Here is a 21,542-nt window from a genome sequence, read left to right as displayed (position 1 = left end):
TGTGAAACTTACAGAAAAGGGGTTGCATGCTTTTGTAATTCAGTAACAACACCCCTCGAGTCCTGTGAACGGATTAGTGGGTCAGGAACCGTTTCTGCCTAATTTTTAGCCACGTCTCCCTCCATTTTCCAGAGAAGACAGTGTAGAGAGATGTAACAGGGCCCGGGGAGGTGGGTTTAGGATCTGGGTTCCTGATCCCAATGAGTTAGGGATTTTACTGCTGTGTATTTTGTTCTTTTGTATGCCCTCTTGCCCTCCTGCCCTCCTGCCTCTGTCTCCCAAGTGCTAATTATAGACATGCACCTTCATGCCTGGCTCAAGTGAATTTTTCTTATAATGACAAAATAATTTGACCAAACATGAAATTAGAAGAAAGGATGGATCCCCTGTCCATTGAGGTGCTAAATTATGTTCCGTCTTAGACTGTTGTTTAAGACTACCGAGAGACACATTAAATGATAAATTAGCAGAATATAAAGTCCTAACCGTCTAGATTTTGTTACTTAGACTAAAACCTAAGTCATGTTCCTGCAACAGTATGTGCAATTTCGGGGGTAGGGGAGGGGGCTGGCTGGCTAGGTAGCTGCATCTGTGTGACTATTATTGACAAGAAGCTTCTTCACATCAGAAGCACCTGCTTGTGGGGAGCTGAGTGAGCCCCCCCCCCACGGTTTCTCGATTTTCCTATGTCACCTGTACTGACCAAAGGGTGAGAGCCACCTCGATGCTTCCAGGATTAGATTTCACCGCCTGCATTTTATGAATTTGGGGTAGCATTTGTCCTGTGGTTTTCCTTTTCAAGTCTGGTTGGGAGAAGTGGAATGCAGTAAAGGGCTATCCTAGCTCCTAAGAATAGACCTTGTCGCCGCTGAAAAGCCATCCTTAAGCTTGTCATATGCTTTATGACTGAACTTGTAGAACGGTTCTAAAGGTTGCAGTCTGAGAGCCATTCTGGCTGTGATGTCTTAGCTAGTTTGATGCTGTGAGCATCTGTCTTCACCCGCACCTCTAGTAACCTTTAGGCACATCAGGTATGCGCTCTGGGCCTCGTATGGCCTGCATGGGCAGGTCTCTCTCCTTAGTGCAGCCTGAGCTGCAAGCTGGACCAGCTCATCTCCGTGGTCACCTGTAGCTGTTTTGGATGTCTCTATGGTGCAGCTCACCGCTGTCTGCTATTGACTCAAAGAGGAAATTCACAATTTGTAGTCTCTGGCCTAGCCTGGGACGTCAGCCTCTAGGCTTCCTGCATTTCTTCATTTGGCAATAATGACCAGTCCTTTACAAGTTTGAGTCTGGCCAAGAGCCCAAGGATAAAGAAATAGAGGGAAGGGTCACCCCCTCTTTGTGTCTTCTAAACAAAAGGAGTGTTCGGTAAATAACGGTGAAGTGTGGCCATCCTTAGGGTGGTCTATAAAGGGTACTACCAGGCCACAGTTCCCTTTTGTGTTATGTTTTTGCCTTCTTAATCCCCAGCCTTCTCACACTTAGCCTACTGATGAGTGAGATAAGAATAAATAAGTGTTTGATGTGGTTATATGTTCTTTCCCAATTCCCCAGATGTCACCTCTCCAGTCCCATAGTGTGGTGACTGACGTGCTATGAGGAAATGGCTGGAGGGAATGTGTTGTTCTCCAGGCCTTGTGCTCTGAGTGCCTCACCTTCCAAGGACACTGGAAACCAGCTCTCGTTTCCAGCCTGGCATTGGTGAACCCTGGAGATTTAATCCTTATTGCTGATAAGAACAAAAGGAATGTGACTTATCTCTCCGATCTCTGTGGGGATGGAAGGAAAACCTATTTCTTGCAATGTGATTACATGCTATTTGACAGCTTTTCCGTTTGCCCACTAATTCAGGTGTTTGAATAAGTATGCTGGGTTGTGGGGGTTTGAGGATCCTTGACTTTATGAATGTGATGGCTCCTTTTTGAAGTGATTTGCTTCTTACCCCTTTCCTCCGTCATTCGGAGTTTAAATATTTGCCAATGCAGATGTTCGATTTTTATCTTAGCTCTTCCTCTGTTTAACTTTATTCTTGTGGGTCGTTAAGTGGAAGATAAGGAGTTCTTGTTTAATTCTTTTCAATGGGTGTTGCTCAAATATTTGGAAAGCAGCCCCATCCAAGTAGGAATGAGCAATCAGGAACCTGGCTGTACGGAGAAGGGCTAAAGCAAGCCAGGCACTATATGGGCTGTCACTGGGGCCAGGGGGTGTGTGAGGCACACTGTTCCCTTCTGTAGAGGCTCCTGAAGCTATTGGTGAGAGCTGTGGTTTCTTTTGTGTGTGCGTCTCTTAAAGCAGCAGTGCTGCTTCCTGCCAGGGCCGGCTTGACCTGGACGCTCCTCTGTCAGCGTTTGCTCCCCACTCCATTCAGAACTGATAGCAGCTTTGCTTGAGAAGAAAGGAAGGAGGGAGAGAGAGAGAGAGAGAGAGAGAGAGAGAGAGAGAGAGAGAGAGAGGCAGACAGAGGGGGGAGAGAAGGAGGGAGGGAGGGAGAGAGAGAAAGAGAGAGGTGGGGGGAAGGAAGAGGAAGAGAGGCAGGGAGGGGAGAGAAGGAGGGAGGGAGGGAGAGAGAGAGAGAGAGAGAGAGAGAGAGAGAGAGGGAGAGAGAGAGAGGGAGAGAGACAGAGACAGACAGGGAGAGGGAGAGAGACTGACTGAGAGACTTTTACACTTGCCTCTGCAGTTTAGCAGAGTGATTAAAAAGAAGCTAACAAATGAAAACCATATCCCCAACCGCCTCGGCTGCCTTCACGCGGGCTTTGTGTATGGACTCGTGAACACTCTAAGTAAGCCTTGCTCTTCTGAGAAATCCCCCAGGATTTGCTTCTTAAATCATTGCCTTAAAAATGTATCCATGAACAATACCACATTTCACCACCGCTCTGGGAACCCACACCAGGGGTTTGGTTTTGGTGTGTGCGCTATGATAAATTGGGCCGGCTTTCCTGGAAATGTTCAGAAAAACCCAGGATTCTGGATGATTTGCCTGGCAAATCACCTTCCCTAGAGAATTTAAACAAAGACCAAGGAACAGATTCAGGAAGTAAACCCCAAACGGGGCGTGTGCATCTGTCTTCCCTTTTATATCTTTTTCTTTCTAAATTGGGACGCCCCTGGAAAGCTGACTTCCACTGCGGATCGAGGCTGAACGGAGTCCAATTGGAAGTCACTTGAACATGGTTTTGATGTAAGATTCAAAGCTTCTGCAAATTTATTTTATCTTCTACATTTGCTGATCTCCTGCTTGTAAATCCTGTTGAAGGAGAATAAAAATGACTGCAGCCTGATGGGAATTAAATGTCTGAAGTTCAAAGCAGTTTGCACATCAGAGCAAGCGTCAATCAAATGAACATCTTGCAAGGCAAGCAGGGAGTGAATTTCTCCATGGGGAAGAGATCAAAGTGGGAGTCACAGCCCTGTTTTCTCCCTCGGGACGCTGTTTCGATCAGTTGTTCATGAAAGTAAATCCAAAAGGAAGGTTTTCTCTTTCTTTCTTTCTTTCTTTCTTTCTTTCTTTCTTTCTTTCTTTCTTTCGGGGGTAGGAGAGATGGAGTTATTCCTCTAGAAACTGAACTTGAGGCAATGGTTTTATCATATGAAAATAAGCAGAGAAGTCGGATTTAATCCATTATCTTCTTTTTAAGACTCAAGGTCTAAAGGAGATTTAGGAGGATTTTTCTATTGCTAACTTTCTAAAAGCTTAATATAAAGAATGAGATAAATCAAGCCTTTTAAACTGATCGCTTACTCATCTTATATGAAAAATGTGTCGTTTTTCTAGTTCTTGAACTCTCTGTAAACCTGGACTTAAGTATATGATTGGCAGCTAATGCACCCCTCAATGTAAAATGGTTTAGATAGTAACTGACATGTTTTTATAAAGAATCTCAACCATAAACTTTGTTTCCATGGGCCCCAGATCTGAGTGAGTAGCATGCTGTTTTTTAGAAATTGCTTTTCTTGGTGGGCGCACGCGCATTAAATGAGCTCCTGCCGTTGGGCGGTTGACCATTCTCCCTAGCCTAGTTACCTGGAGGTAACTAACGTACCAGGATGACTAAGCCGGTTCCCTTCTCATGTTTGGAGTTCAGCAGGTCAGGAGTCCAGACAACAGCAGGCGTTCGTACACGTGCGTGCGTGCATGCGTGCGTGCCATGCATACAATGGGAGGGCTGGGAGATAATCCCCCTTTCTTTTTGCTTCTAGCAGTTACTGATGCTTACCTAGTTGCCCCACTAGCCCCAGACACTCTCCTCCCCTTCTTTTGCTTTATACCCTCCACTGACATTTCCTCCTCACCTGACTGACACTTCCGGGCCATAGGTAGTGAGGAAAGCATCAGGGCGGGTGTGTTTCCAGGCTTTACGTGAATTTGCAAGTAAACGGGTGCATGCCCCTGATGCTGAGGCGCAGAACAAATGAGAAGACCCACGGGAGCTTGAGAGAGGAGCTCAAGGGTTCCTGGGGACTGGTTGCCTACCAGGGCTTCCCTAACTGCTGACTGCCGCCCCACCCCACTAGCAAAGCTTTAGTTGGTAGAAAGGAAAGATAAATTGCTGATCTTATGTTTGGATTTTTATTGATGATATTGTTTCGGTGTTAATGTTCCCTTTCCCCTGAAACTTATGGTCTTGAAACACAACCACCACCGTGACCCTATTAGAAAGTGAGGCCTTTGGGGAAGGACTGCAGAGACGGCCCTAGAGGACCTTGGGCCTTGGGCCCATTAATCCAGTATTTCTGACAATGGCAGTATTTTAAATCTGATTATTTGAGGGGGGGGGCAACAGCCGGAAAAAGACACAGGCTCATAACTAAGAAGCAGAACAGCTCCAGACAGACTGGACAAAGAAGTCACCCTGAGCTGGGCTGTTTGAGGAGGAATATGGGGTGATGATCCAGCCTTGAAGAGAGGGTGTGGTGGATACTGGTGATCAGCTGCCAAGCCCGTACAGAGAGTCTGGTGTGGTTAGTGAAGGTGGCGAGGGCTGAGAGTCGACTGGGGAGATAGTCATCATAGTGATAGGACACACACAATATTGTCAGGCTGTCTTGTGACCAACACGGGTATGTGGAGCAGAGCTTTTCTTAGCAGCCCCTTCCACTTGTATTACTACGAAGAAGTTCTCTTTAATGATCTTTGAGATTATCTGTTCCAAAGAGGAAGGAAACCCTAATAATAGTTCCTTGGACTCTCTGGTTCCAGCAAGTCAGGTTTCATTTCACAAAGAACCCAGAAGTCTACATACCCTCACTATATGACAGCAGCTCTTCAGGGGTGGGGCTCAGAGCAGAGGTCCTGGCTGTGGACAGATCCCTTGTCTGGGCACACATGGACTGTCTCTGAGCAGAAACTTCCCTGGTGGGGTGTGTCGGGCACCTTCCTGGACTGCCCTTTGCAGTGAGAAATTCCTTCTTTGTCATCTAGAAGCAGAATATGTGGGTCTCTTCTCAGCAAGAGTTGGGTTCAGATTTCAAGTCTTCCTCACTGCCTTCACTTGCCGTGTATCCTAGGTTTTTCTCCACTGTGAAATGGGTAGGTCTAAAGGGGCTTTGTAATTTGCATAGCGGAGTCGAGCTATGAGCTGCAAGCATCCCTTTACACTATTCCATTCTTTGACCCAAACCAAACCCAGACTCTAACTTTAGTGAACTAAATCCAAAGACCCTTTGTCCTTAGAGTCTTTGAGACATAATAAGGATTACCTGTGCTCATACAGAAAGCCATTCTCTTAATTTATTTTCAAAAGTTTGTGTGACAACATTGAAGGGCTTTCTTGGTCCTCAGAAACAGTCAAACTCAGATTCTGTGTCCCCAAATCCATAAATGGATCCCTCCAGAGGTAAAGCCCAGCATCCACCCTGGGTGATTCTGGTGTAGCTAGATGGTGAATATTTTGCAACCATTCAAATGAGTCAGTTTTCATCAAAACATCAGGAACCTTCTGGGCAGCTCAAAATGTGACTGGGCACATGAATATTCATAACAAGTCTGTTCAAATGAGTGCCTATTTGACAAAAGCAATGCTAAATATTATGACTACACCAGAGAATAAAACTAGCTATATGTTTTCTCCTTTCTTATCTATCAATGAAGTTTAGTTCACAAAATCCATTAAAAAAAATACACAAAGGGGGCTGAGGTAGCCCAGGGAGTGAAGACCTTGCTGCACCAGCACAGCGACCTGAGTTCAGATTCCCAGACTCATGTGAAAGCCAAGCACAGCAACCTGGTCCTCTAAACCCCATACTGGGAAGGGCAGAGATCCTGGGGACTTTCTGGTGGACCCGTGTAGCCAAAAGGGCTTTCTTGGTCCTCAGAAACAGTCAAACTCAGATTCAGGCTTGGGGAAAGATTCTGTCTCTTAACAATAAAGTAGAATGTGATAAAGGAAAACACCGAATGTCAATCTCTGGCCTCCTCGCAGAACCACAAACCACATAGCTAACACCTCTCTGTCTGTCTCTCTCTCTCTCTCTCTCTCTCTCTCTCTCTCTCTCTCTCTCTCTCTCTCTCTCTCTCTCTCTCTCCTGTCTCTCCTGTCTCTCCATAAATAGAACCATAAATTTAACATATGAGACAAACTTTTGGGAGAATGTAGAGGCCCTTGGCATGCTTAAGAAGTCATTCCACATCAGGATAGACCTTTCTTTGGAAGTGACATGTAAATAGGGACCTGAAAGATGGCCAGGCAGATAGGAGAGCCTTCTAGACTTCTTCTTCAGTTGACCGATATGACCACCACAGTTCAGTGACTGTTCATTGTTGATAGAATTCTCAGCTGGGCTGCTGGCTAGAATAAAGGGCTCTTAAAACCCAGTGACCTCATTCATCTTTGAGATGATACTTAAAAAAAAATTCCTCTCTTTTTAGGAGTTGAAACTGATGTGAAAACATAGCTCCCTTTGATAAATCTAGTTCAGCAGCTCTTAGGTTTTATGAGATGACCCGCAGATAATGCAAGGCCATGAATGATTAGATGGATCTTGAGTTTAGGGCTGTCCCTCCTGGTATATAGTAATGGAATCTCATCTATTCACAGGTTAATTGATGAGATATATACACTATGTACCACAAGATTTAAAGAGCTGGTGTTGGGTTGAGTTTTGTGACGCCTTCTGGAGTCTCCAGAGGCTCCCTCTGCCTCAGAAATCTGAAATAGAATATATGGAAACTAAAGCTTTTTGTCCTTTCTTACTGACTGTATAAATATGTGTCCTGGTAGATTTTTTTCGAATTGTTGTTTCCTTGAGCAGATGGTCCACTGGCTCCACCTGCGATCTGCTTGGGTACTAGCATTATCTTGCCTTCAGTGCTAACATTGGACGACTACAAGAAAACCAGAAACTTGAGCTTTCTATGCATGGCAACAGGGTGCTCCACAGTTGGCACTTTCCTTTTGCTACAGTTCTGAGACTTGGCCTCTGCTGCTCAGCTACAGTATAGTGAGAAACTCCATCTCAGAGCTACAGCGTTGCTCAAGCCTGAATCTTGTCAGCGACTTCACATGTGCTTTTATCAACAGTTATAACTCAAGTTCCTTGAGGAAAAATTGTTCTGTAAAGTTCAGTTTTCTTTTCATCTCCTAGCATTTGAACATGATTTCCAAACCTTCTAGATGCAGGTACTTATAACATGAAGACCTGCTCGTTGGGGTTTCTGTCCCACCCGGTCCCCCCAGCCGTTTAGTCCCAGAGAAAATCACACAGAGGTCTCCATAAGATTATAAACTGATTAGCCCATTAGCTCAGGCTTTGTAGTAGCTCTTATAAATTATGTTAGCCCATTATTCTAGTCTATTTTAGCCACATGGCTCAGTACCTTTTTCAGTGGAGCAGATCACATCCTGCTTCTTCAGTGATCTGGGCAGGATTCAGGAAAGAGCTTCCTTCCTCCCAGAATACTCCTGTTCTCATTGCCCCGCCTCCACTTCCTGTCTGGTTGACCCACTTATACTTCCTGACTGGCCAATCAGTGTTATTTAAAACATGATTGACAGAATACAGACAATCCTCCTGCACCAGGTACTCCTTTTCCTCACACATTATTTAGAAATCATTTTTACTGTCTTTCTGTTATTAATTCAGCATCTGACTCTTTATGGGCTAGCCTATTTATACATGAATGTATGATTATTTTTTTTTGGTTGTTTTTTCTAGGTGGGGAACCCACCAGATATGCACTGCTAATCCTTTCCTGTTGTTTCAGGTTTGATGGAAACTTTAACACCAATGTATCGAGAACAGTGAGTTGTGATCGACTTTCTACTACCGTGAACAGCCGAGCCTTCAACCCAGGACGAGACCTAAATTCAGGTCAGCATTTGGTTTTTCATTTCCTAAAGGTGAAGTGTGTCCCACATATTCACAATGAACAAATGCAATGCCTCAAATGTTTTTGTTTCCATTTTGAAAAAGACAATATTATGTACTTAAGATTGTATGTGTTTCTTAGGAAAGTAAACTCTATAGGAAAGAAGGGAAGACTATCAAGTTGGTGTGTATTAAGCATGTATTATATAACTGTATTTATGGCCCATGCCAAGTACTACACCACGCTTCTCAATACAGCCTTTTCTTAGGACTTTTATATTCTTTATTTTAAAGGCTATGTCAGAGACCCAGCTCTACTGCTATAATAGAAGGTGTTCATTTGCATTTTATTTTTTTATCAATAATCTTTAAATTCGTTTTAGGGTTTTCTAGACAAATATTGGGAGGGTTTTCTACTAGTGCAGTCAGCACCATTACACTATAGGCTGAGATTGTGTTTGCTTCTTTATCTCATTGGAACGCCATTGTATGCAGTGGTAATAACTCGCCAGGACCTTTGTTTACACAGAAGCTTCCAATTTCAAAGTCCTACGCCCTCTCTCCTTTCTTGCCCTGGAGGTTCTGTTCCAAGTTCCTCTCCTGCACTGTCTTGTGTACACTTGTACTTGCTGGTTGAGATCTCAAGACCTGGAGGCTTCCCCATTTAAGAACTGGGAGGACTCTCAGAAATAACACCAGCCTCAAGTTTCAGATTTTACCAAGACCCGGAAAGACCTTAAGCCTTCACATGCTGGGAAGTTGAAAGATCTAATCCTTAAGCATGAAGGTCTGTATTTTCCAAACCCCAGAACTCTTATAGACACATAAAACTCAAGAGAGAAGCCAGAGGAGCGGAATATTTACTTCCAGGACCCCATCCAGGCTCGCCTCGGGGAGGGATTGAAGTCTTTGGGAATTGTATACACAAACCAGGGAGCCTGTTGGGTCCAGAAAGAAAGAGTTGTAAGTCTGAGGCTTCTTGGGGGATAATGAAACTGTAACTGCTCGATAAATGGTCCAGCCTTCAGCCGCCAGCACATGCTCTGAGCCAAGGTGCACCACATACACACGACGTACATACTCAATCATTTTTATTCGGTCAGAGAGGCTGTGAGTTCTCTAGAGCAGGTGAGGTTTACTGCTACACAAGACGTGACATTAGAACAGTTTTCATCAAAAGAGAGTATATGCATGGAATAGGAAAAGCAGGCTAATTGTGGAAGATTCTACAGTTGGCACAGGCCTCAGAGTTGACACTTGGTTCTCAGGTTTAGTGCTTTTCCTCAGAAACGCTCGGGAACACAAGACATGTTGCTGCAATAACAACCTGTAAATAGAATCGGGTGTGAGCGTTTCCCACACGCACAGGGCAACTCAGCGCTGTCTGTGGTTCAGCCTTAAAAGTCACGCTGACTTCAGAGGGTTCCGCTTGAATTGCTAAAGGAAAAAAATAGTGCAGTATTCATTTACATAAGATCTAGAGACCCAGTTCATAATTTTGATTGTTATCTTTTAAGGATGCTGAAGTATTATTCATTGCAAACTGAGCAGAAGTTGCTTTTAGAATCAGGAAAAGATAAAGAAAACAAGGGGATTGCAGACTATAGTAGCTCCTCGATTTGGTCCTGGGCTATCCTCTGTGGACACAAAATCTTGCAGACGCTCAAGTCCTTACATGAAATAGTGTGATATTTGCATGCAGCGTTTGTGCTCCCTTTCATACTTTAAAATCATCTCCAGATTATAATGCCAAACATCGTGCAAATGTCATGTCAATGGCTGCCACACTGCATGCTTTAGGGAATGACAGGAAAAGGTCTATACCGTCTGTTGCCCTCGCGTGTTTCCGCACATTTTCAAGCTGATGTTGGTTGAGTGCACAGATGTGGAAGACATCTTTCTGGGTAGACAGTGCCTTTGTTCACGTGTCTCTGCTGATGTCGAGTTTCAGGGGAAGGTTCATTAACTCGTGCTTCTGCGACTGGGACCATAAGAAAGGACAGGCTGATGCTGGAATTACCTCCTGCATCACTAGGTGGCTCATTCGGGAAAATGCTTGCCACAAAGCAGGACCCGAGTTCAAATCCCCAGAGCCCACATACAGCTGAGTGTGGTAGTGTATATCTGTAATCCTGAGCTAGATGGTTACTGGGAACAGGAGTATCTCTTGAAGTTCACAGGTCAGCTAGCCTGGCATACACAGCAGCAAACAACAAAAAGGTACCCCCTCCTAAAGAACGTAGAAGGTAAGTACTAACACCTAAGGTTGTCCTTGTGACTTCTGTACATGTGCTGTGACTCATACGTACCTGTCTACACTTACATGCATACACACATACCTACACATACTATCTATGTCCATATCCAAGGGCAGACTGAGGCAGAATGAGGGTGGTGTATGCACACATGGAGTCTAGAATGACACTCTCTTGCCTCTAGGACCTCCTACCTCAGGGAAGGACCAGGCCTTAGCAGGTCTGGGCGCAGCTGCAGCCAGGGCCTCATTCCTATTTCTTTACCATCTTTTGTCTATTCCAAGTTTTTGACAGCAAGCTCATTGTTGGGATCTAGCACCATCATTAATAATGAGAGCACCATACCTTTTTGTGATTGAATACAGAAGCCATTTTCCCAAGTCATCACCACCTAGTCACTAACTAGAATAAATACACATAACTAGAACTTATTCAATAAGTATTTATTAAACACCCTGCCACATGATAAATACTTGGCCAGAAGCTATAAACAGAACAAAGAGCTTATTTAGAAATGGAGAGTTACTGGTGGTAAACAGATAGACAAGAAACATACATCAAGTGATGGTAAATGCTGCTTCAATCTGGCTGTGTCCTCCCCATCCCCACAGACCTTAGGTCATGAGACTCTACCCTCATAAATGGATCAATGCCAGTTCTCCAAGAGTTTGAGTTCAATCTCGGGCCGTCTCCCACATGTGACATGGTCTGCCATGCTGCAGTACAGCAAGAAATCCTGTAGCAGATGCAGCCTTTCATTCCTGGCGTCCTGTTGCTTCTGAGTTACTCAGTGTGTGACGGGGCACAGAACAGGCGAGAGCACGTGTGACCAGGCAAAAGTGACTTGGAGATGAGGCATAGGAATCTCCAATGTTTGGGGTTCCAGGACTTCACCCATTTACACAGGGGCTCATTGGTGAGATCTGAGTAAGTGGGACTTGCAGATCGTGGGTTTAACTGAAGGAAAGGTATCCAAGGCAAAGGGTTTGGACCTTGTTGATACTCAAAAACTGCAAAACAAAAGAAAAAAGTCACTGTGGCTGTGGTAGGGTAACAGGGACCTAGGGAATAGACTTGGATATTAGGTCAGATAGTTCTGAGTCAAATCCCTGGTATCCTGGCTTCACCAGCCATTATAAGGACTTCATCTATTGCTCTGAATGCAGCAGAGGGCCCATAGAGAGGGGAGTGGATAAGATATGGGAGTGTCACACAGGAATGGAATGGGATCTCCGGTAAGAGTAAAGTCTTAGGTGCTTAGCAGACACCCAAGTAGGAAAACCTCCTTGATAGCTGGATATGCAAGTTTTGAATCTAGGGACAGGACAGACTAGAGATTTAAATTTGGAATTCATTGTATCTTTGTGGCACCTGTGTCCTGGGCATGGGACTATAATCTTGTAGCAAGCTGTTAGGGTAGAAAAGAGCTCCAGAGATGGGGAGCTTGTCTTGGAGTCTCTTGTCACTTAGAGGACTCTGAGCAAGAAGCAATCAGGAGGAGGGACAGTCGGTCCAGGAGTAGGCAGGGTTGGCAGTCAAGAGGGTATCTTCCTGAAGTAAGTGACAGTGTGTTTCAATACAGAAGAGAGAGCAGCTGTGATGAGCTCCTCCAGCAGGTCAAGGGTTAAAGAGTTTGTGGGGAAGACTGGCAGAGCAAGCTGGAAGGCTGGGTCTGGAGGCCTCAGGCTTTCAGGATTGAGGCAGAGGGACTGGAGACAGTTGAGTGTACAAACTCCCAAGGACTGCTTAGGAAAAATGGTGGAGGATTTTAAGCATCACGGGGATATTTTAAGTTGAGGGAAATTTTAGCATTTGGGGGTCTGGTGTGGCAAAGAAGAGGTGGCAGTCAGTCTCCTCTGTGTGAGGCAAGATATGGGGGAAGTAAAGAGTTTGCAGTAGAAAGGAGGGTGAAGAAAGAAAAGAAAATTGATAGAATGACAGATTATCAGAGGCTCTGGAACTTCAGGGTGTTCCCTTCCAAGTGATTCTTTTTACTATGAAGCTGGACCACTGAGTGGGAATCAGAGAGTGGTGAGCTTGCCTGCTGTTCTGTGATTACCTCCTTTTACTGGGGTTAGAGTAAAACTCAGCTATATAAATCATCCAGCCATCCCTGCAAGGGCTGGGGGCATAACTCAGTAGCCCAGTGCTTGCCATGTTCAAGACACTGGGTGGAGCCTCAGCATTATAAACATTTTTTAAGGAAAAAGGATTCTACAAAATGCTGTTTCATGTCACCGTTTGTTGTTAAGGGATAGGGGAAAGGGCCTGAAAAATCAAGGTGTAGAGATGGATGAAGTACATTGAAGATAACCAAAGACCAGATCTTGAACTCTGGTCATTCTTAGAGTGTTTCTCAAGTAGAACCTGCCTGGCAAGAGTGGCTCTCAGCATGGTTGGCACAGCTCAATTTACAAGCAGCTTTTGGCAATATTTAAGTATATAAGCGCTGGCTTGCCTGCATTTGCAGTTGTGTGACATTCTACCAGGCGGTGGCTGAGTCCCAAAGTCCACATCCTTGAGCACTTATTTGTAACGTGAGAGGTGTGGTAGAGGGTGAAGGGCGACCTCCAAGTTCCCCCTTTCCTCCCTCCTGCAGCCCATGCCCCTTTTCAGAGCAGAATTAATGGGCTCTGTAGGCTATCACATGTCTGATATTTACATCTGTAAGATGTCCAGCCCCAGGCCCTTTCAGACTGTATATAATCCATCAATGGGCTCCTAATTGATAACACAGTTTCAGATTGCCTTTCGGACTAGCTGGAAGTAGACGCACATAAATTATAAACCATTCTTAGATTTATTTATCCAAAACTAGGTCATATATCCCTCCATCCAACACACATGTGCATTCTTTTCCTTCAAACAACCCTTGCCAGATCTCTACTTTCTAAATTGACTGCTTGTCCCCGATTCCATCCAAATAACTGAAGTTTGACAGCACATGTGTTAGATTATGGTGCTTTCCTGCTTTTATCTTTAGCTTCTCACTCTTTTTTTTTCTTTTAAATTCCTGCTGAGCTGTTTTCTTGTGCATGGCCTGATCCCTGTACAGAGTTGACTTGAGGAGTCCAAGCAAAGCTGCCTCTTGCTATCTTGAATTATGCAACTGAGCCGATAGCAGAAGTAGGTGTTGGCCTTTCTTACTGAATGGAAATGTGTCTAGGCTTCATTGTGTGTGATTTAAAGAGCATTTAAAATTGCAAACTCCCGTCTTGGTAACTTTGCGGTCTTCGTTGAGATACAGGATTCCTAGGGTGGGAGGGGCATTGAGAAGTCAGTAGAGGTAAATGCTGCAGGAGACTTCAGGGGCTATAGATTGTTCTCACTTTGCTGACTTCTATACTTCTTTTAATGCCCAATAGCCATGACTCCCTATGTCCTGTAGTCTTTTCTCTGGTCTTTCCAATACAATGGCCCCTGGCTCCCAATGACTTGACTTACATTCGTTTTTTAACTTGATGATACTACAGAGTCTAAATGCATTCAGTAGAAACCGCCCTTTGAATCAGGGTCTTTTCTCCAGTAGCAGTGTGTAGTGCAATGGTCTCTCCTCATGCTGGACAGTGCCAAAGAAGTGCCACTACCAGCTTGCTCTCAGGAGCAAACAGCATGAATTCTGCCTTTACAAGGTTCCTAAGCTAGGGTGTTTAGTAGGGTAGGTATATTAATTGCATGTTTGGTACGCAGTCAGCTTATAGTGGGTTCATTGAGACATTCCGCCCATCATAAATCAAGAAGCATCTGCACTGTTAGATAACTTTTAGCCAGACTGGTAGCTTGTTTAGCATTCACAAGGTCCTGAGTTCAGTGTCCACCACAATCAATCAATCATCAATCATCAATCAATCATTAGTAAATTTCTCCTGGTAACAGCAGAAAGAACACACCGCATTCTCCATGAAAGGAACGAGCAAAAGCTAAGGATGTTGGTTCCTTTTTTACGTCTTTGTGATTGAATTTCAGTCAAAAGATGGAATGCTTATACAATAAAACTTCTAAAATCTTTTGAATCTCTGTAAAAATTTTCTGAGATTCTATGGTTTGGTTTTGATGCATCTGTTAATATGAATACGCACACACAAAATTAGGTGCCAAACACAGGGTCCCTTTTCTTAACCAGAATTTTCCCTTCAAGCCTACATTTTCTGGTAGTAAAACCCCTGTTGATACTTGCATGCCGTTGTAACTAAGTAACTGGCTGAGACCATTTTAGGGAAGGTTTATTTTGGCTCAAGGCTCCATCATAATGTAAGACATGGGAGCGCATCCCTGAACCTTGTGACCGGAGCATGCAGTGCCATTTCATTTGCATTTTAACAAACTGAGCTTGCTTGAAGATCAGAAAAGTAAAACAGTCATACTAGCAAGCCTTACAGATCAGGTAGCAATGACACACACCTTCATTCCCAACAGTCACACTAGTTTGCCATAGCAACCAGGAAGTAGTGGTGCACATCCTTAATCCTAGAACTAGAGAGGAATATAAAAAGGGAGGAGACAGCTCTCAGTCTCAGTCTCATCCTGAGATTCCTGGAGGCAGGATCACCATTTCAGATCGCGGTAGAGATAAAAGCCAGTGGCTGGCTGTTTTGCTTTTCTGACTTTCAGATTGAACCCCAATTTCTGTCTCTGAGTTTTTGTTAATCGTGCGTCAGGAGCATATGGTACATTGATGTGGTGGTGTACAGGAAGCCAAAGTACATGGGGGCTGGAAAGGAGTGAGTATGGAACCTTCGAAAGGGCACTCCTTGTCACCTACTTTGCCAACCTGTCCCCACCTCCGAAAGGTCCCCTAACCTCTAAAGCAGCATCCCAAGTTGGGAACTAATAGTTCAAAATGCAGATCTTGGGGGATATTTCAAATCCAAGCCATAATATCTATTATACTCACTTTGGAATGTTCATTTCCTATTGGTTTGTTTGAGACAGGGTCTCACTTGTAGCCCTGACTGTCCTCAAACTCACAGATTCACCTGCCTCTGCCTCTCCAGTGCTGAGATTAAAGGTGTATGCCACCATGCCCAGCTAGGATGTTTTGTGAGCCATTAGCTGACTTTTAAAAACACAACTGAAGAGCAGAGCCTGCTGGGGCATAATATATGTTTATGTGTGGATTTGATTTCAATAGACAAAACTTACACTTTTAACTTAGCAAATATAACTGAAAACTCTTATGCACTTGTATATACACTTTTATAATACCGTAGTAATGGTTATTTAACATTGTTGAACTAGCCAATCCACTCCACTTAGATTGTTCTTCTACTTTATCACTATGTCTAAAGTGCTGGGTGGCACTGAAGTCTTTGGCTTGACCACCCTGTAGCAGTTGGCATGTAAACCTTATCTAAGTTATCCTTTGGTTTCTCTAAAATCATACTGCACAGTTTACCATCACTGCATTGTTTACCATCGCTGCATTGCTTACCCTCGCTGCACTGTTTACCATCGCTGCATTGTTTACCATCACTGCATTGCTTACTCTCGCTGTACTGTTTACCATCACTGCACGGTTTAATCACTGCACTGTTTACCATCACTGCACTGTTTACCATCACTGCATGGTTTAATCACTGCACGGTTTACTATCACTGCACTGTTTACCATCGCTGCATTGTTTACCTTCGCTGTACTGTTTACCCTCACTGCACTGTTTACCATCACAGCGCTGTTTACCATCACTGCACGGTTTACTATCACTGCACGGTTTACTATCACTGCGCTGTTTACCATCACTGCACGGTTTACTATCACTGCGCTGTTTACCATCACAGCGCTGTTTACCATCACTGCACTGTATACCATCACTGCACTGTTTACCCACACTGCACGGTTTGCCATCACTGCACTGTTTACCATCACTGCACTGTTTACCATCACTGCACTGTTTACCCACACTGCACGGTTTACCCACACTGCACGGTTTGCCATCACTGCACTGTTTACCATCACTGCTGCAGTCTTGTCACTTCTCTCCCAAGATTCCTTCTCTTTGACTCTTCAGCATCCATAGCTCCTTGCTGCACATCCTTGGTTCCTCCAGCCCCAGCCCACTGCTCAGGTTACTTACTGAACAGTCTTCGCTTCATCTCTGGGAGATTGTCTCTTCATGGTCCCCTTGTGACTGTCATGCTACACACACACACACACACACACACAGGCATACACAGAGAGAGAGAGACAGAGACAGAGAGAGAGACAGAGAGAGAGAGAGAGACAGAGAGAGAGAGAGAGAGAGATGTTTCAGGGGAGGTAGCTTATTTCACTTCATATAATGATCTCCAGTTACCTTTGACTTCCTGAACATACGATTTCATTCCTTACGGCTTAATAAAGTTCTGCTGTGTATGTGTGTGTCTGTGTGTGTATACACATTTCCCCCACTCATCATCTGCTAGATGCCCATGCTGTCCCATTCCCTAGGTGTTGTAATAGCACAGCAGTCACTGTGGATGAGCAAGTGTCCCTGTGGAAGGCTGATCTGCAATACTTTAGGTGTATATTGAGGAGTGGTTATAATTGGGTCATATGACTTCCATGAAGAAACACGAATGCTGATTCCCACAGTGAGTGCAGCAGAGTGTATCTCTGGAATCAGTGTATAAGAGTGGGGCCTGAGAGATGATGCAATGGTAAGAGCACCGGCTACTCTTCCAGAGGACCTAGGTTCAATTCCCAGCGCCCACATGGCACCTTACAACCATTTGTAACTCCAGTTCCAGGGACTCTGACTCCCTCTTCTGAACTTTGAGGGCAGCAGGACCACATGTAGTGAACAGACATGTGTGCAAACAAAACATTCGTATACATAAAATAAATCTAAAAAGAAAATATTATGAGATCTTTTCAATTAAAAAAATAGTTCTTTCCCAACATCCTAACCAGCATTTGTTTTGTTGTCTTGATGACAGCTCTTCCAAGTGGGGTAAGACATAATTTAAAAGCAGTTTTAATTCGCAATTCCCTGCTGGGTAAGGATGCTAAGCACTCCTTCCATGTTTAGTCCTCTTAATTGCCACACTGACTGTGACACACCTCCTATTGTCCTCTTTTCATTGAGGGAAAGTGGCTCTGAATCCGAGCATCTTCAGTCTCCTTCCCCTCTCTCTCCTCTGGGTGTCTGTAATCTCCTTCTCTCTTTTCCAGTCTCCGCTCTCCTTTCTCTGTAGTGAGAAGCTGCGGGCTGTGTTCCTGCCACCTGGCTCCTGGCCACCGGCTAGCTTATGCCCCGAAATAATTACACGGAAACTGTATTCATTTAAACGCTGCCTAGCCCATTAGTTTCAGCCTCTTATTAGCTAATTCTGATATCTTGCTTTAACCCATATTTAGTAATGTGTATAGCACCACAAAGTGGTGGCTTACCAGGAAAGATTCAGCATGTCTGACCTGGTGGTTGGCTTCATGGCAACTGTCTCAGAGAGGAGAGGCATGGTGTCTTACTAACTTCCCTTCTTCCCAGCATTCTCTACTCCACCTATCTAAATCCTGCCCTATCAAAAAGCCAAGGCACTTTCTTTATTAACCAATGAGAGTCCTCCATCATTTCTCTTTTCTATAGCTTTTGTCATAAATGAAGGTCTCTACCTCATCTCAAGATGAATAACTACCAGTAATAATTAAAACCTCCAAAATGTTTTGGGTTCTGTTTCCTCTTTCAAGACATCTTGCACACATTCTGAACACTTTGAAAACACTGATTCAAGTTCCCCTTCTTAGACTTCTTAGATGCTCTGCCTTCCTCTGAGCTGGGTGGGAGCTTTTCACCATCATCTTTAGCCCCTTCTTCCAGGGACCTGTGAACTCCAGCCTTAGTGAATTCCTAAGTCTTTAAACCTTTCAGCCCCTTCAGTCTGTGTCACTCCTCGGTGCTTTTGTTCGTGATACTAGTTCTGCCCACAAGACAAGGTGTGTCCTCTGTCATATGTAAAACAGCCCTTGGTTCTGAAGGACCCGCTTCTTTGCCACCTCATGTGACTCTCCTGGATGTGTGAGGTTTGTGTAGCTGTAGTATGTTTGGTTTCCCGGGAAGCCAACTGGAGGTAGGGAGGAGCAGCTGATGAGGAAAGAAGGGACGCAGAATTGTGCTGTGTGGGAAGGTAGGCTTCTTCATAGTCACAGCAGCGCCTTTTGCCAACCCCAGGGCACCTTGGAAGTCAAGGAGACCCTTCAAAATCCCGTGGCTTCAGTTGCCACTTTTTCTTGTGGCTTCACTCTAATGCTTGTTCTTACTGTAGAATATTAAGTTGATATGATGGACATCTCCCTGACTCTGTTCTTTGTGTATTCTAGGACCCAGTGCAATACCTTCTTTCCTATAACAGATACACAAATTAATCCTTGTTCAATGGAAGGAGCCAGATTTATCTGTGTCCTTGTTTTCTTATGTAAGAATCATAGTTACTTTTCTATTGCTATAAAGGGACACCATGACCAAGACAGTCTATAGAAGTATTAATTGGGGGAGGGCTTGCTTCCAGTTTCAGGGGATGAGTCCGTGGCCATTATGGCAGGCAGGCATGACACTGGAGCAATAGCTAAGAGCTTACATCTTGGCATCAGGCAGAGAGAGGGAGAGAGAAGGAGATTGGATCTGGCTTGGCTTTTTGAACCTCAAAACCCACCCTCAACTCCTCCTCCAACGAGGCCTCACCTCCTTCCTATACCTTCCTAAACAGTACACCAACTGGTAACCAAACATTCAAATCTATAAGCCTATGGGAGGTCATTCTTATTCAACCACCATGGTGGGATAACCAAGACTTTTGAAGAACCTCCGTGGGAAAAGACTACAATTTCCTGTCAGATAGCACTGCTTTCCAGGACTTACCAGAGAATCTGCACAGAGAAGTGCCCCCACTATCTATATAAAAGTGACCCAAATTACACAGACAAGTAATCACCTTCACAAAATGTACTCAAGACAATCCATTGTTTCTTCGTCTTACTCTTATTACAGATCCCATTCTGTAGATAACAGTCCAGAGAGGTCGGCTGCTATAACTGAAATAGAAAGTGACGAACCATTGTATCCCAGCTAATGGCCTTCCTGCCCTAGAATGCCAACGTTGAGATGTTTCTCCCTCTCTCCCCATGGCCTGACTTTTGAAATTCCTTGCGTGTAAAACCAAGCCTGTGATCTCCCTATTTGTCCTAGTTTCTATGGTCCGTTTTTAAAAACTCAGCTAAGAGCAGCTTCCTTGCCTAAGCCTGAGATCCAGAAATAGCCTCAGCCCCCACCCGTCCCTGCTCCTTTGTACGGACTTCTCCTGGGTGACAGTTTTATGTTAGGTACAGTACTAGAATCCAAGTTTGTGGCCTCAGAACTCACATTCTCGTGTCTGTGTTAATATTGTTGTTGGGAAAGGGGACAGGAGAAAAACCAGCAGTCGAGAATAAAGCCTGGGGCATGTGATCAAGGACCCAGCTCTGAACAGTGTCTTAAAAGGTAACAGGAATTATCCAGGTGATGGTGAAGAGCACTTGGCACCTTCTGGAAGCTAAAACATGTGCAGCCAAGATGGCCCATTGTTTCTAGGGTTGGCTGAGCCATATTTTAATAGATTATATAAGAGTTTGGGTTAAGTTGTTTATTATTATTATTATTATTATTATTATTATTATTATTATTATTATTTATCAATTTAACTTTGAAGCCAAGCAACTCACAGACTTAAGTAGCGGAAGATGGGAGCTTTGTGAAAAATAAATAAGAAAAAGCTAGGTCTAGGCAATTAAACTGACCTTGGAAGGAACTGGGCAGTGCTGGAAGATTAACAGACTCAGCAGAGGGTTGCTTGACTGAGGAAAGTAGACTCCAGGACAACCAGAGGACACAGGAAGGTCCCACTAATTCTAACTAGTGAGTGTGTTTCGTTGTTGTTGTTGTTTGCTTGGTATTTTTGGGGGGGGGTTGGTTTCTTTTTTTAAGTTAATTAGTCTAGGAAATCTAAAGAACCAGATGAGATAACAGAGTATAATGTCAAATTATTTCCCCAAGAATAGCTAGCCCCTAGAGTCGCCAAGAGGTAGTTTGTTTGAAACAAACACAAACTGTTGTGAGCTCCCCAACCCTACGGATTCAGAACATTGGCATGGTAAAGGTTGGGACCCTGGAGGCTTCAGAAATTGACTGTGGCAGTCAACCAGACTTGAGAGCTATGTTTCTGTTGCTCCCCTGTTATTTTTCCTATGAATGCATGGAGAACACCCCGACTTTGGGTACTCCTTTGGGAGTCCATATGGAAGAGAAAGGAAGAAGAATAGACATTCCTGATTTTGGACTGACCCCTCCCCTACACACACACACACACCTTATTATAATTCTCCAAGTCTCAGATGTGTTGAGGACAGACTGTTCTGTTGTTGTTGTTTCTTTCATCATATGGTTAACTAGAAACAATCCCAAACTTGAAACAGAATCAGGTTTGCATGTTGAGCTAAAATATCTGGGAGGAGAGAGGGAAGGATCATGCTTGCCAGCCGCCATTAATTGACCTTTAGTTAGAATGATCTGTGGAGTGGCAAGATTGTTGGGCTCCATGGTCAGAGTTCAAGACTGAAGTCACCCTTCACTTCCTGAACCATTCCGCTATAAATAAATGTAAAGAAATCTGTTTCGTCAACCTCAATATTCTGTCTCTTCCTAGAATTATATACTTGGAACTTTAACTTCCCCATGTTTTGGCTTATAGAATGATAAATAAAACCTACCTCATAGGTTGTTGGATGAACGAACTTAGGTATCATATGCAAAAGAATTACTAAGTACCCATACAGAGCCAGGCACTTAATATTCTTACCCCTCGGTCCCTGACATAGACCATCCAGAGTACATGGTCAAACAGTGCTCAGGCATCAGGAGTGGGAGCTGGAGAGGTGTGATTGGGGTTAATGACAAGGCCAGAAGCTTTGTTTGGAGTCTGTTTTTGATTTGGCAGGCTATGGGAAGTAAGTGCTTGGTGTATTTGA

General features: G+C 44.2%; 1 protein-coding gene across 1 annotated transcript in view; it reads left to right on the top strand.

Annotated features, from left to right (window-relative positions):
• Cachd1 (cache domain containing 1) overlaps positions 1-21,542 on the top strand; it is a 228,630-nt gene that overhangs the window by 134,251 nt on the left and 72,837 nt on the right. The window contains exon 4 of the mRNA XM_038333472.2: positions 8,210-8,316. Within this exon, the coding sequence (XP_038189400.1) occupies positions 8,210-8,316 (107 nt within the window). The remainder of the gene's footprint in view (positions 1-8,209; positions 8,317-21,542) is intronic.

This window comes from Arvicola amphibius, chromosome 6 (assembly GCF_903992535.2).
Source record: "Arvicola amphibius chromosome 6, mArvAmp1.2, whole genome shotgun sequence".
In the NCBI taxonomy this organism is placed as follows: domain Eukaryota; kingdom Metazoa; phylum Chordata; class Mammalia; order Rodentia; family Cricetidae; genus Arvicola; species Arvicola amphibius.
This window is presented reverse-complemented; position numbering and strand designations above follow the sequence as displayed.